This window comes from Anser brachyrhynchus, assembly GCF_964034855.1.
Source record: "Anser brachyrhynchus genome assembly, chromosome: 2".
NCBI lineage: Eukaryota > Metazoa > Chordata > Aves > Anseriformes > Anatidae > Anser > Anser brachyrhynchus.
In genome coordinates, this window is record NC_137695.1 from 87,320,049 (window position 1) to 87,334,781 (window position 14,733).

Below are 14,733 nucleotides of genomic sequence, written 5' to 3' on the forward strand. Positions count from 1 at the left end.
AAACCTGATTGTAATGCCTGATTATGTGAAAAGTTGCATCCAGACAGTATGGAGTGGACTACCTACTATCTTGTTTATTAACCAGCAGGAATGAAACATTTCGAGTCTCTAAGACTATGCCAATGTGCACACAGCTTTCTTTTCTGAGTAATGTTCATGTAGTTTAGATTTGAAATAGAAGATCTAGAGGTATCGTTTGCAGACTGTCAATAGGATGTTGGTATGAGGAGAAGTGTCTTGAGTTGTGCAGTTCCCAAATGGGAACTGAACAGGATTTTTCCTATAACTGCCAACATGGTGTTCATGTCAAGCGTGTGTAATAAATGTGTTTTTCCTGTGAACCAGAATAGGAAATGGCAGTGTTTTTTCTACAGAATGTCACCATATTTATAAAGTTTATAAAGAATTAATTTTACCAACTTAAGAATGCCTTTTTAAAATATTGGTATCTAAAATGAGTTTAACGGGGAACAATGTAAGGAAAGGAACAGAAATTTTCACCCTGGAAGAGAGACTACTGGGGGAAATCATGGAGAAGTTGAAGAGGGTACAATTAGTTGTTTATTGCCTCTTCCACTGTGAAAAGCGTGTGTAGCATGAAGCTCCTAGTGGCATTCCAAATGTAAATGTAAATGTAGTTTTTCACTGAGCAATATAAGAGGTAGCAACTGAGACTTTTACCTTAAAAACAACCCCAACCAAACAAATAAACAAATAAAAGCAAACAAAAACCCCCCAACTTACTTTGTAGTTAACTGTGCTTGCAAAAAGGTTGAGGAAAGAAAGGAAAAGAATTTTCTGAAAACCAGATAAGAAAATATCGTACCAAAATAACATGTAGCTTATGGTGTGTTGTGAATGACATCTTAGTTCCTTTTCTGAGCTATACACACAGTCAATTTACATGTATACAATCATGTTTCTTACTTTGAGGTGCTATCTAGTCCACCCCACTCTGATCAGGGAATTAGTGCCCCTCATTTCCCAAGTTGTTCATTTTTCTATTAGAGAAGGTTAAAAGGTCTAAGAGTCTTGGTATCGTGGTGTTCATTTAATCTCTGAATACAGCATTAAAACCCTGATATAGTTTAAGGATGTTCATGGTCACAGTTCTTCTTGCTCCAAATTGCTTATGCAGGGCTTTGGAAAGATTGGAATTAGTGGCTATCACAGTTTTTTGGCTTGTGCCCATAAAGAAGTCTGAACTGTCAGTGTAAAAATAATGTGACCAAGGCTGTACCAAGGACATAGACAAAGGATGTTTTAGGACAATTGCAAAAATTGTGGTTGCAGTTAAGTCAGGAGAATGTAATGGCAATCTGTAGATGTGGAAGAAATCATTTTATATTAAGAAATTTATGAAAAGTTGCAGAAAGGGTTAGGGCTGAATCATTTCATATTTGTAGATATTGCCTGTCATGTGTGCTTCCGTTGTGAATACTGATTCAGTAATATTTGTCCTGAAGGTAGTTCATACAAGGCTTGCAAATAAAATCCTAAAAAAAAGAAACAAACAAAAAATACCCTTGCATAAGCACCATGTACATCTGTTTAATAGAGGCTTTGTCATTTGGAACTTATTGGTTTATCTGTCATTTATGTTTTTTAAGTTCTCAAAGATGGTGTTTAGTTTTCAACATAATGAGCATCATCGTAGCAGCTTTACATAATAAGAATGTACATAAAGGCAAGAAAGCAATTAGCACATCATGCTAACAGGTAGATTGGGAGAGAGAGATATGTAAAGAAAGACAGTCTAGGTAGTTAAGAGGAGAAATTTAGGAAGAGATAGATTATAAAAGTATGACTTTTTTTTTTTTTTTTTTAAATAAAGAAATACATGTACTAGCAAATAGCTTATACCAAAATGATAGGGTTATTTTTGTCTTGGATGATATTGTATAGTTTTCTCTTCCATAGGCTCAAGAGAACTTTTTTTCCCTCTGTGAATTACAGGCTTGGCTTTATGTAAATTCATCATCTATTTTTAAACTGTAGAGGGAGGGAGGAAATTGTTATACTAAAAAATGTAGCAAATGCACGAAAACCTCATGCTCCAGACTAATTGAAAAATTTAAAATAATGAATGAAAGGCAAAATATTGTATTTATGTAATACTTTGATAGGACTTTAGAATTCTAACACAGAGCTGAATGTAGGTTAACAAGAACCTACTTCAGTCAATTGTAATCGGCAGCCCTGAAAAGTTTCATCTTGGTTGTGCGTGTAAATTTCCAAAAATGTAATCCTTTTTTCATCTACATGGTTTGAATGGAAATTGACTGTAGAAAATGGTTGCTACTTTTAAGAAGAGCATTATTTTTGGGACTCTTCCATAGTAGGGAATTAATGCAGTGCAGTTTGCTTTTTCATCAGTATTGTATGATACAAGCCTGCAAGGAGTGTTATAGAATCATAGAGTCATTAAGTTTGGAAAAGACCTTCAAGATCATCTGATCCAACCATCTGCCTACCACCACTATCACCCACTAAACCATTTCCCTAAGCACCAGGTCCAACCTTTCCTTGAACACCCCCAGGAATGATGACTCCACCACCTCCCTGGCCAAACTGTTCCAATGCCTGACTACTCTTTCTGAGAAGAAATGTCTCCTAATCTCCAACCTAAGCCTTCCCTGGCACAACTTGAGGCCATTCCCTCTAGTCCTATCACTGGTTATCTGTGAGAAGAGGCCGACCCCCAGCTCCCCACAGCTTCCTTTCAGGTAGTTGTAGAGAGCAGTAAGGTCTCCCCTGAGCCTCCTCTTCTCCAGACTAAACAACCCCAGTTCCATCAGCCGCTCCTCACAGGACTTGTGTTCCAGGCCCTTCACCAGCTTTGTAGCCCTTCTCTGGACATGCTCCAAGGCCTCGATGTTCTTCTTGTAGTGAGGGGCCCAAAACTGAACACAATGCTTGAGGTGTGGCCTCACCTGAACAGAGTACAGGGGTACGATTACCTCCCTGGTCCTGCTTCCCACACTATTCCTGATACAAGCCAAGGTGCGTGTATTATGCTATTTAATGTTTATTATCATTATTATTATTGATTATTATTATTATTCCTGTCCTCTCCCTCCAGCAATTATCTCTTTTTCACAGTCTCTGTTTTTTCTGTAGTTGTATCAGTATATTTCTATGCATGGGACTGAAATCAACTGCTGTAGACTTCTTTATGACAGCAATGTAATAATCTGAAGATTTTGTTAGTTTACTCTTGGGGCCTGTGCACTCAGTAAACACAGGCTGTGGTGATTTCAGGAGAGAGATTACTGCCCAGCACAGTAAATGTTTCTGAGCAGAAGTTACTCTTTGTGAAATATTTGATGTCATTTTTGTCTCCATTATATTTTGCATGGTTCATTCAATCCCTGTGGGTCTTTTTGAAAAGTTTCAGAAATGTAGATGATCTTCTTCTATAAAATACATTGATTTGGTTCTCATACGTATAATTGGCCAAACCTATGCTTATGAGCATGAATTCATTTGCACAAGCAGTTGTGCGAGTACTGTTTCATAGCTCTTTCTTTTCTAGCGTTTCTCACTGAATTTGTCAAGAAGTTAATAGCAGAACAATGGGATACGATTCAGATCAGTCCAGATTAATTAATGGAATATAATGGAGAACCTTCCTGAAATCCTGGCAAACTGCCCCAGTTCTGGACACTTTATGGGCGATAATTCTCTACTATAGTCCACAAGACAGCTTTACTTGTTTCAGCTATGGGAAAAGTGATATGAATCATCAGGAACCATAGTCCGGCAAGCCTGGGCATTTCCTTTTCACGGGCAGGAGCTTTAAGATTTGCAATCTCTAAAAATGCTAGCTTTTGAGGCAGAACAATTTTACTGTAGGATTTCAGTCGTCTGAAGCTGAGGGGAGAAGAGCTTGGTTATAGAATTCAAATTTTTAACCATGCGGGCAAGACCTTGACAATTCTGGGAAGTTCCTCTATAACTAGACCTTTCCGCATGGCTATAAAAGAAGAGGCCTAGAAGCTGTATTTCTGCTATTTGCCTATTTAGCTAAGCACTAGTGAGTACAAGAACACTTTGTGATGTTAATTTTCTGTTTTTAGTGCTTCTGAAATTATCTGAATTCCCATTTTTCAAAAGCTTCCATCCATTGTTGTTAGATTGTCTGAAAATCATCTGTCTGTCTCTCTCCCTCTCTCCCTCTCTCTCCCTCTCTCCCTCTCTCCCTCTCTCTCCCTCTCTCCCTCTCTCCCTCTCTCCCTCTCTCCCCCTCTCCCCCTCTCCCCCTCTCTCCCTCTCTCTCCCCCCCCCCCCCAGCCCCCTTCTAACCAGGTCTGAAAGTAAGTTCAGACTGGTTTCAGTCTGTCTATATGGTAAAAATCTGGTTCAATTTTATTTTTGGCTATTCATTTCCAGTTCAGTAGGAATCCTTGTATATATGAAGTAAAGACATTCTTTCTTCTAGTATGTACACATATATACAATCACTGAGAATGCTTAGAAAAACTTTCTGGGAATGAAGCTCTTTTGGATCATGGTGCTTCTCCTTTACACAAATGGAATTTCAGAAAGTACTCGGTTCCAGTGGAAAAAATAGTTCTCTCTGATATGCCTGTTTTTACCTCAGAACAAATAGCAGCCATTGTTGTTTAAAAAATCAATAGCGTAAAAGAAAAACAAAGAAAAATTTTAAACATCTCCTCTAGGCAAATGACAAGAAAGACATCTGCAAATAGCACATGTATTTACTAGTGATGAAACTTATTTGCCTGATTTTTCTTTTGATTTGTTAACTACCTTTGGGCCTCACTGTACAGTTTTTGACAACATCTGGAAAATGATTACCTTCTACTATATTTTTTATGCGAGTTAATCATCCTCCTCTATTTTTCCACTTTTAACCCCACAGTGCCTTCGTGATATTGTAATTGTTCTGTCTTTAAAATGAGGAATGAAAATTTAAGGGGGCAAAGATCAAAGCATAGATGTATTTAGTCAAATTGCACCTATTACTGGAATGAAGACAACATTTATATTTATACAGCTGGACACAAACAAAGTATGACTAAGTGCATTCAAATAAGCGGTACTCTGTAAAGTTCATCTGAGGCTACTAATAATATATTTCCTTCCCAAACATACTTGGAAGATTATAATTGTTGTTGGGATGGAGTTTTTTTTTTATTGGGAACAGACCAAATTTATTTAAAAAATACCCTAATCAGTTGTACACCTCCTCTTGCACTGACAATCTCATCCCCCTATTTTCCTTCTTTTTCTTGAAAAGAAGAAAAGCAAACAGCCACAGTTTTCATCCATAAATTATCTTCCAATTCCGAAGTTCAATTTTCATTTACATAGTTGGCTACATTGTTACAGGCTGGTTGTACCAAGAAACAGAAAACAGAAAAAGTATGCAGTGCACATGTAGGATTTTTCTCAGCCTCCCAAATGGGACCTATTTTTAATTTAAAACCCTGTGGTTTCAATCTGAGGTATGCATTTTTGCTTTTTTTTAGGGGGTGGGGGGTGGGGTGTTGTTGTTAATTTAGCTGAACGGTTTTTACCTGCAAAACATCAGCCATATGCAATCTAAAAATATTTTTAGCACTGATAAAATATCAGGTGCTTCAATAGCGACCTAACTTAATCCAGAAGATCAGATATACAAGCACATTCTACTTTGTTTTGTATTTAGTCTTTTCTGTGATACAGATCCCACAGCAATACATGACATTGTTGAACCTAATTCCACAGTTCAGAGTGCAGAAAAGCAGCTAGTACTTATGCTTATTCATTAGATCCAGACTCTGGAAATCACTCAACAGGATACAGTATTTGGTTTGGCAGCTTGGTGGCTGAGCTCTTTCTGTTGCTCATTAAGTATTTAGCCTTTTCATTCATCTTGTGTAATGAGGTTTCAGAGAAAGAAAGGGGTTACATATAGGTGCTGGGTGGTGATCTCTTTTGCTAATGACCAGAATAAGATAGATTAGACCAATTCAAGACACCAATTCAGCTCAAAGCTATTAAAAAATTCCCTCAGTGTCCCCCCAGATGGCTCTGTCTGGCACAGGCAAGAGGTGTAAAATGGAAGAGAAGCTAACATTTTAGTTTGTGAACCTGAAATAAAATTTAAAAGAAAGTCAGCTACTGTTATGTAATAATGCCACATTTTAGCATATCATTAAGACTGTTCATTTCTCAACACCAGTTTGGTTTATTTTAGTTGAGGGACAATGTTTTAGACATTCTACTGTTTTGCATTAGAAATGGTATTTTGTTTAGACCAGTAGTAAAAATGGAGTATAAAGAAAGTAAATTTCGCATTAGTGTGAGACGGTTTATTTTATTTTTTTTTATATAAAAAGGTAACATTTTTGTAGCATAAAGAAGAAAACAAGATCACATTGCTCTGGAGTCATACCACAGATCTGTCCTAAATATTCAGGTGGTGGTTTATAGGATACCAGTTTAAGGATTAATATGGAAGAAAACTAAAGTCTGCATCAGTCATAATTGTGCTGATTACTTTGGTGGTTTACATACAGCAAGCCTTCAATTTCATTTATAGGCTGAAATTTGTGTTTTCAGCAGTTCAAAACCATGGAGAAAGTAAAATTTTCTCTCTCATTCAATAAAGCATATGAAAAGTATACTTGCAAAGTATTCAGTCTTTGTGTTCTTGTAATTTGTCAATGAAGGAGAGGGATTTTAGAGCTGAATCCTGCTTCTGGAAAGTGAAAGTGTAACCTGCAGGTCCAGAATTTATTCACTTGTCAAAGAGGGGTAGCTAAAAGAGACAGCAAGTTGACTTACCTGTGCGCTGCTTTAAAGCCACCTTCCAAGGGCAGCAAGTAATTTGTGAGGTGATACTTTGTATGGAAGATCAACATCCTGTTAACAGGTGCTCAAGCAGTGAGATGGCTGCAGTTCTTACTTTCAGTTCTTCATCCTACTCCCTATTTCATCTTGCTTTGCTTCTCTCTCCTTCTTCTTCTACTTCAGGCTTTTGTAAGTTCTGCTTCTGCTTTGCATGCTTTACCTGTTTTGTTCCACAACTGACTGTTTTCATGGAAATCAAAAAGTAAGTGAATCATCATGTGAATTTCCAAAGACTGTGTACCCTAGAACTCTTAAATCTTGATGTAGCATTTACTCTTTCATAATTTTTCTTTTCACAGGGATCACACTCTACAGCCAACCTTACGGAGGAGCCTTGCTGGATGAAGACAAAATGTGAGCAAACTCTTAAAAAAAAACACAAAACCAAACAACGTAACAAAACAAAACAAACAAACAAACAAAAAAACAGCTGCAATGACTAGGCAATTGAAGCTGTTAATTCAATAAGCATGTATGTTCCATTCAACGGCAGTTGACTTGGTAGATACAATTAAGTTCCACTGAGTGAAGTATGTTCTCTAACCTGCTGTTTATACATCAGCTACTGTTTATATTAGATAGGTTACATTATTTTCTAAAGAAAAAATATTGAATTTATCCAGACTGCACTTTACAGAGTGTTTGTGAGCAGGTTGTGACATTCTCAAACAGGTTAACTACCTTAAATGATCGTCAAGTTTCTAAATTTTTTTTTTTTGTAAAGGCAGAAATATTTGCAAAAGTTTCACTTTGTTTTTCAAACTTCTAAACACACTCTGTGTTCTGTAACTAATGTATAGTTTTGTAGTTTTGTAACTCAACACATCATCTTGCTCCTGTTCTCTAATTGGATGTTGACAGTGTAGAAACATGGTCTTTTCAAGCAGGATTAAGGTCCTAATGTGTGGTATTGTTTCAGTAAAGAGTTGGGCTTGAAAATGTTTTATTTACTTATTTATTTATTTTTCACTGTGTTTTAATTACAACATTTTGCTTTGTATCCTAGAATGGAGAATGTTCGTCAGTGTGGCGTAGCACTGTGTATCATGTTGGGTTTCTCCATTCTCACTGCATCCATTGGCAGTGCCATAGTGAAAGACAGAGTATCTGGCACAAAACGTTTGCAACACATCACAGGCCTGGGTTACAAAACATACTGGTTTGCTAATTTCTGCTGGGATATGGTAGGTATCTTGTGGGGCAGCATGTGAAAATTTTTAACTAGTTTGCTACAAATCAGCAAAAGATGTGGTTGCAAAACATGTGAATAAGATTTGAGTTGTATAGAGCAACAATTTTTGTCTCTTGTGTTAAGAAATATTGTGGCTCCATTCCTACTTTAGTACTGTGAGTACTGATTCCATAAAGCAGGCACTGTGTTCTCCATTTTTCAAAGTTGAAATGTAAGAAGGTAAAGTGTATGCTAGCTTTAGGCACCTACAGTATTTCACAAATAAAAGGAAACTGGCTAATCAACCTAGACAGAGAGGATCTTCCACAGAGCTGTTCATGACAAGAGTTACTGTGTTTTCAGTGCTTTGAGTTGCCACTGGCAAAAGCTTTCATATTATGGGAGAAGCCTGAAGATACTAGTCAGCTACTTTAAAGGCATAATTAGGTTGTTTTTTTTGGTGGATAATATGAGAAGTACTCCCTGCTAGTATCTATTTCTGGCAAGATAGACAGTAGAAAATCTCTTTTATGATTTCACTTTCACGGAATGACCTACATCAGAAATGGACAAAGTCACTGTCCTGCAAGTTTGTTTTTCTCCAGCAAAGTAATTTCTATCATTCTTAGCATTACAAACAGTATTGTTAGCATGCAGTTCGTTAACAAATAGGAAAATCTGAAAAATTTGTCTTTCAAAAGTACTAAGGAAATTATTATTTTTCCCTGAAGCTTAACCTTCTAACCAAATGTAAAGACAGGAACGCCACTGAGACCTGATTTTTGCATTAGATTTATGCCAACAGAGTTAAACAAAATAGAATTTTTTGCTTACCTTCTTCAAGTCTGAGAAGTTGATATCTATTGAGGAAAATAAGCAAAGGTGGTGAAATAGAATTAATTTTCTCAATGCAATGATAGTCCTCAGTGACTCACTTTTCACCAGCTATATAATGTAAGTCCTTCAATTTCCCTTTAAGTCTAGAGCATCCAAATTTTCTCCAAAAATCTTGTCTAAAGGTGTCTCTTTAAAAAAAAAAAAGGCAAAATTTCTCCATTTATATGTGTATATATAAATACACACATTTGTGTGTGTTTGTCCCCTCCTGAAAGGTGTTTTCATAACTCACCTGTAATGAAGCTCGCTATAGTATTAATTGAGTGTTTGGAGGGAAGTCGGAAGTTGGGATTAGGGCATCTAATTGTGGGAAAGGGATAGAATTCCTCCTTTTAGAGAACTCTTGTGCTCCATGTTGATTGTTCATTTAGTAACTGTTTTTAGAAGGAATTTGTGAAGAAGGTGTTTTGGCTTGGGAGGTTTGTTTCAGAAGTAACAGTGAAAAATTGGAACCCTGGATTATCCAAAAGTAATACAAAGGTTCGTCACTCCAGAGGAGGGAAAGAAATGTTCTGCACTTTGTTTAACCCACTGAGTAATGGTAGGAAGGTCTGGATTCTGGCATAGGCAATGCAAACATGAATTAGCCTGGTCAAGAACAGAGATTTTTTGGAACACTCTATTCTCATTCAAGATATTCTAAATCTGAAACATTAGAGCTTCACCCATCCATGCTTGAAATCAGGATTTTCACACTTGAGCAAGCTTGAAGTAAGAGCACATTTATCCAAAAGTTATTTACCTGGCCAGTCAATCTTTGTGCCGTATCAGATGAAAGGGTTTGGTTAAAAACTCGGTCCTTCATCATTCAGTTTCTCCTTATGCAGTGAAGTCAGCTCTTTGTTATTTTCTGCCAATCTCTTCCTCTCAAAATGTTCTCACAAATTCAGCATCATACTGCATGATCAATCATGATCTGGGAAGGAACAGACACTACTTTAAATGCTAATTGTGCCGCAGATCATCTAGGGACACTGAACGCATGAATATATGAACTGTCAAATTTGAACTCCCTTTACACATTTTAAGCACTGCAGGCCGTGTCCTGTCTTATTGGAAGCATAATCTTTACTAGACCTGCAGAAGTATTTGATTTATATAACTACTGTCATAAGAATCAGGCTGTTCTTTGTGTATTTATGCACATGAATAATATTCATTGCAACGTTCAACAAATAGAAAATGTGCAACTGCTAAGAAAATTTCATGACAAATAGAGATATTTTGTTTAGATTAAGCTTGTTTCAATAGAGGGGCAATTAAGATTATTTATTTGTGCCTAACTTTTATAACATGCCATGCTTTCAAGTAAGATTATTTAAATAGAATTTAATGTTAAAAGTTATTTATTTCTAGAAAACAAGTTGAATATATTCATTTGTTGAAATATTTTAGGACTCAGATGCTTTGTGACTTCTATACAATGTTAAACAGCTCCAGAATAAACTGAAGCCCAAATCTATGGAGTGGTGTTGTATGATATTTATGTATGGCATTGATGGTGCCATAAGGTACACTGTGAACAAGATGAGAACATTACACCAGTCTATGTTTTGCTCAATTGCATTTCCCTTAAAAAATGTTTTCTTCCCATTGGCAAGGAAATGATGCCTTCTGGTTTAAGCATAGACAGGTTTGCATTGTCCTTCAGTATGAATGTTTACTTTTACAGTATGTATACTCTGCTACACTGAGTATTTAGCTAGACCTTGATTGCAATCATTTGTTGCCTTTATTGCAGTTTCATCTCAGAATCTCAGCTATATTAGAATAAAGTTAAATGCTATATAGCATGCAAGTGGAGGCAGTCACTGCCCTAGTGAGCTCAGCTTCAATGCACAGAGCATGCAGATGCTGGGAATAGAACCAGGCGCAGATTTTCACATCTTGCCATCACTCAATGTGGGCAGAGCCCCTCTCTCTTCACTGTTTGGATATGAATCCCCTGTACCAATCACGTCCCCACACTAATAAGTATTTGCTTACCATTATATCAAGAGACTAAATAGAAATTTCTTTCCCTGTTGCCTAATGGCTGTAACTCTTGTAAATGTTATGCCTGTTCCTATTAAAAAAAATGTCATTTGCTTCATCAGCACGCAAAGTCGTTCATTAACGTCTCTTTAAAAATTGTGTCTTTACTAGTATCCTGTAACTGAAGCATAAATCAGTGAAACTGCTCTTTCTGGATCCAAGAAACTGTATTCACAATACAATTGGATATTTTGGAGCAATAGTCCCATAAGGACTCATTATCTGGAAGAGTTAGCTTGTTAAATGGATGTATTGGAAAGGTGAATAGAAACAGAATTAAGGGGAATACTCTGTAGCTGGATTTTATTTTGTCAGGGTAAGTTTCGTGTGTATATGTGTAGGAGGGGTAGCTTCACAGCCAGCATGAACTCTGAAATCTCAGAGCTCTTCTGCCTAATTCTTCCTAATTCACAGAGTAATTATATTGCAAATATGGAAAAGTTCATTTGTAGAGCCCTTCTATGCTAATTAAGGATGTCACTAAGAGACAGTCCCCTGCTAAGTGCCTTTTTTTTTTTTTCTTGTGTTTCTAGCTGTTTTACATGGTTCCAGTCACCCTCTGTGTTGGTGTTGTTATTGCCTTCCAGCTTTCAGCCTTCACTTGCCGAAAGAATTTGGCGGCCACTGTTCTCCTGCTGGTACTCTTTGGGTATGTGATTGGAAATGCTACTATGGAATTATGACTCGTAGAAAACAAACAGAAATCTTTAGACTTGCTTTGCACCTGCTGCTGGATGCATGATTTTCTCTCTTTGGAAGTGATTACAATTCAGCAAAAGATAGTGAGAAAACAGGCTGAAACGTGAGTTTGAAAGTGCCACATGGAAGGGATGGTGGTGATGGATTTGCTTGCTTGCTCACTCAGGGGAATTAAAAAAAAAAAAAGCTCTGGAAATGTCTCAAAAAATAGTCTGTATAACAATCATTTGCTGATAGAAATTGATTGTATGTAGTCTTCCAGAAAGGAGGGAATAATAACAGTCAGGTCAGAATTTCAGTGCTTACATGTGCAGAGTAGCAAGAAGGCAAGAAGTGGCTGTCTTTTTTACAGTTCTACCAATTTTCAGTAATTCTGTAATCTTATACAGCTCCAGCAATTTATATATCCAGGGAGAAGGCTGTCCATTGTGGAGTACTGGACTGGTTGAAGATTTGTCTCCAAATAGTGCGATGAGATAGAAAAGTCCTCCCTTATAACCATTGTGCTTAAGCTTCACATTAAATAAAAAAAAAAAAAGTTACAGAAAGATAAAATAACTGATTAAACCGAGTATTGATTTCTCTATATAAATACATATTGAACCCTGGGCTTAATCAAACTAATGGTTCATCTGTGCTGTTGTTTTGCCTGCTCTTATGTGCAGTCCCAGGTGATGTGAGAAATGCGGAAAATGAATAGTTACAGGATAAGCATTCTGAAGAAGAATTTTCTTCCTTAACCAAATAATAATTGCTATCTGTGTGAAGGAGATTGCATACCTTATGAGACAGATGTTTAAATATGACTGCTTATGAGAGAATACAGTGAAAGAGAGGACTTTCTGTAAGATCAGGACATCCCATCATAGGAGAAAAAAAAACAAAACCAACTTTTGCTAGATCAAATAAACCAAGCCATAACATGTCATATAACGATGTCATATTACTATTTTCTACCCCCTTTTCTCCCCTTTCATTTTATTTTACATCTTCCCCCTCTCTCTCACGGCTTTCTCTTCTTTCTATTTGTGTCCTCTTCTTCTTTCTATGAAAGCCTGCTTTTAATTCTGTCCCCGCATAAAGCACTTGTTAAAAGATGTGTGGTTTTGCCGTGAAGCTTGTGAACTCCGGAACAGTGAAAGTAAAACCATGCAGTTAATATATGCAAAAATGGTTCATATCTGCCTATTACATGACAGTAGATATGGGTACTTCTACAGAATCATAAGGTAATTAGATAAAGAAAATATATCCCAAATTTGACCTCTTTTTCAGTTGGTCAGAAGAGTTGCTTAACTTGTTTGTGATAAGTTTTTTTTTTTTTTTTAAACTTTCAGATATGCAACTTTACCGTGGATGTATCTTGTATCCCGATTCTTCTCGAGTTCAGATGTTGCTTTTATTTCTTACATCTCCTTAAACTTTGTGTTTGGCCTTTGCACCATGTTGGTGACTCTCTTACCTCGTTTGTTAGCTATACTTTCCAAAGTACAGGTCAGTATGAAACCTTAGCTTCATATTACTCATGAGATGTATACACACACATGTATGTGTGTGTGCATATGCATACCTATGCACAGTCTAGATCATTTCTAGCAGAAAAAAATTGGCATTTTAAACCATCCTGATTTTTCTGTCCCACTATATACCGTATTGCTTGTTACCGTCTTGAATTTTAACTTGTTTATAAAAAGAAGGGGGAAAAAAAAAAGCTTGCAGTGAAATAATGGAAAAATAGTGTTAATTGAAATCTTGACATTTTCCAGACCATTAAGTTGTAATTTGCACATAATGGGAGCTGTTCTGGTCCATTGAATAGATTATATGCATTGTAAAATGTGTTTGAATAATATTGACATAAGAGATAATCCACTTATTTCTAGGATCTGTAATGTGCTGTATGAATAGTAATACACATTCTCAGTCCATGTATTTAATTTTCATTATTCTTAATGGTAATTAAGCAACCTGATGGAGAAGAAAACCAGAATGTGTGTATTTCACTACCTATGCATGTAGCAGGTCAAAACTGTAATGTTTGATGACAAATGTGGATTACACATCACTCAAATTTGGAGGCAGATTTGATGCCTCCAAAATTCAACTACGGTTAAGTTGGTGGTTTAGAATTAATAGCATTCAAATATTAAAATTTTAAGAAAACGGAATGACCACAGCCATGTGTCTGTTCTGTCATTGTCTGTGAACCTCAGCAAACTAGGACTCTGTGGTTGTAGGCACTCTAAAACACAATAAGAGATGATTTGGGACAGCCCAAAATAGTTCATGATATGCTCTGCCAAAATCAGTTTGCCTTGAGTGAGATTTGAAAGGTGTATCCAGCTTAGTAAGTGTGCTTAATGTTTTGTTAGAGAAAACTAATTTTCTTTCTTTCCTCCCTCCTTTTTTTCTTTCTTGATGGATTTTAAGAGTTTTCAGTACATCTACAATATCCTCAAATGGACGTTTATAATTTTCCCACAATTCTGCTTAGGCCAAGGTTTAATAGAACTTTCATACAACCAGATCAAGTTTGACCTGACCAGCAACTTTGGAATAGATTCGTATGTGAGCCCATTTGAGATGAATTTCCTGGGCTGGATTTTTTTGGAAATGGCCCTGCAGGGAACAGTTCTTCTTCTTTTACGGCTTTTTTTCCATTGGGATCTCCTCCAGAAACCAAGGTGTGTGCATTACCATTTGTATTCTGCCATAGTAAACAGTTAACTAATTTTTAAAGAAAGAAAATGGTGGAATCCTGTTCACTTAGGGGTTTTATTTTGTTTGCTTCAGAGTTATTTGAACTGGATGGTTTTGTGGTCCCATGCTTCCATTCTGAATGAAGGATTTCCCCATTTCATCATTCTTGTTTCTGACTTAATGTTTCAATGTGGAGTTCATTCTCAGTCGAATGTCTCTGTTGCTGTTTCATATGAACAGGAGAGTGCAATTTCAATTTTAGGAAGGAGAAAAAAAATCATAGAATCACAGAATCATAAAGATTGGAAAAGGTCCAAAAGGTTGTCTTTTGGACAAGATCACCTAGCTCAACCATCCCCCTACCACCAATA

The 14,733-nt window shown here is 36.6% G+C and overlaps 1 protein-coding gene across 1 annotated transcript in view; it reads left to right on the forward strand.

Annotated features, from left to right (window-relative positions):
• The window catches only part of ABCA13 (ATP binding cassette subfamily A member 13), a 200,918-nt gene that overhangs the window by 141,875 nt on the left and 44,310 nt on the right, over window positions 1-14,733 (forward strand). Inside the window, exons 48-52 of the mRNA XM_080580557.1 lie at window positions 7,161-7,215; window positions 7,868-8,045; window positions 11,497-11,612; window positions 13,000-13,156; window positions 14,093-14,346. Of these exons, the coding sequence (XP_080436683.1) occupies window positions 7,161-7,215; window positions 7,868-8,045; window positions 11,497-11,612; window positions 13,000-13,156; window positions 14,093-14,346 (760 nt within the window). The remainder of the gene's footprint in view (window positions 1-7,160; window positions 7,216-7,867; window positions 8,046-11,496; window positions 11,613-12,999; window positions 13,157-14,092; window positions 14,347-14,733) is intronic.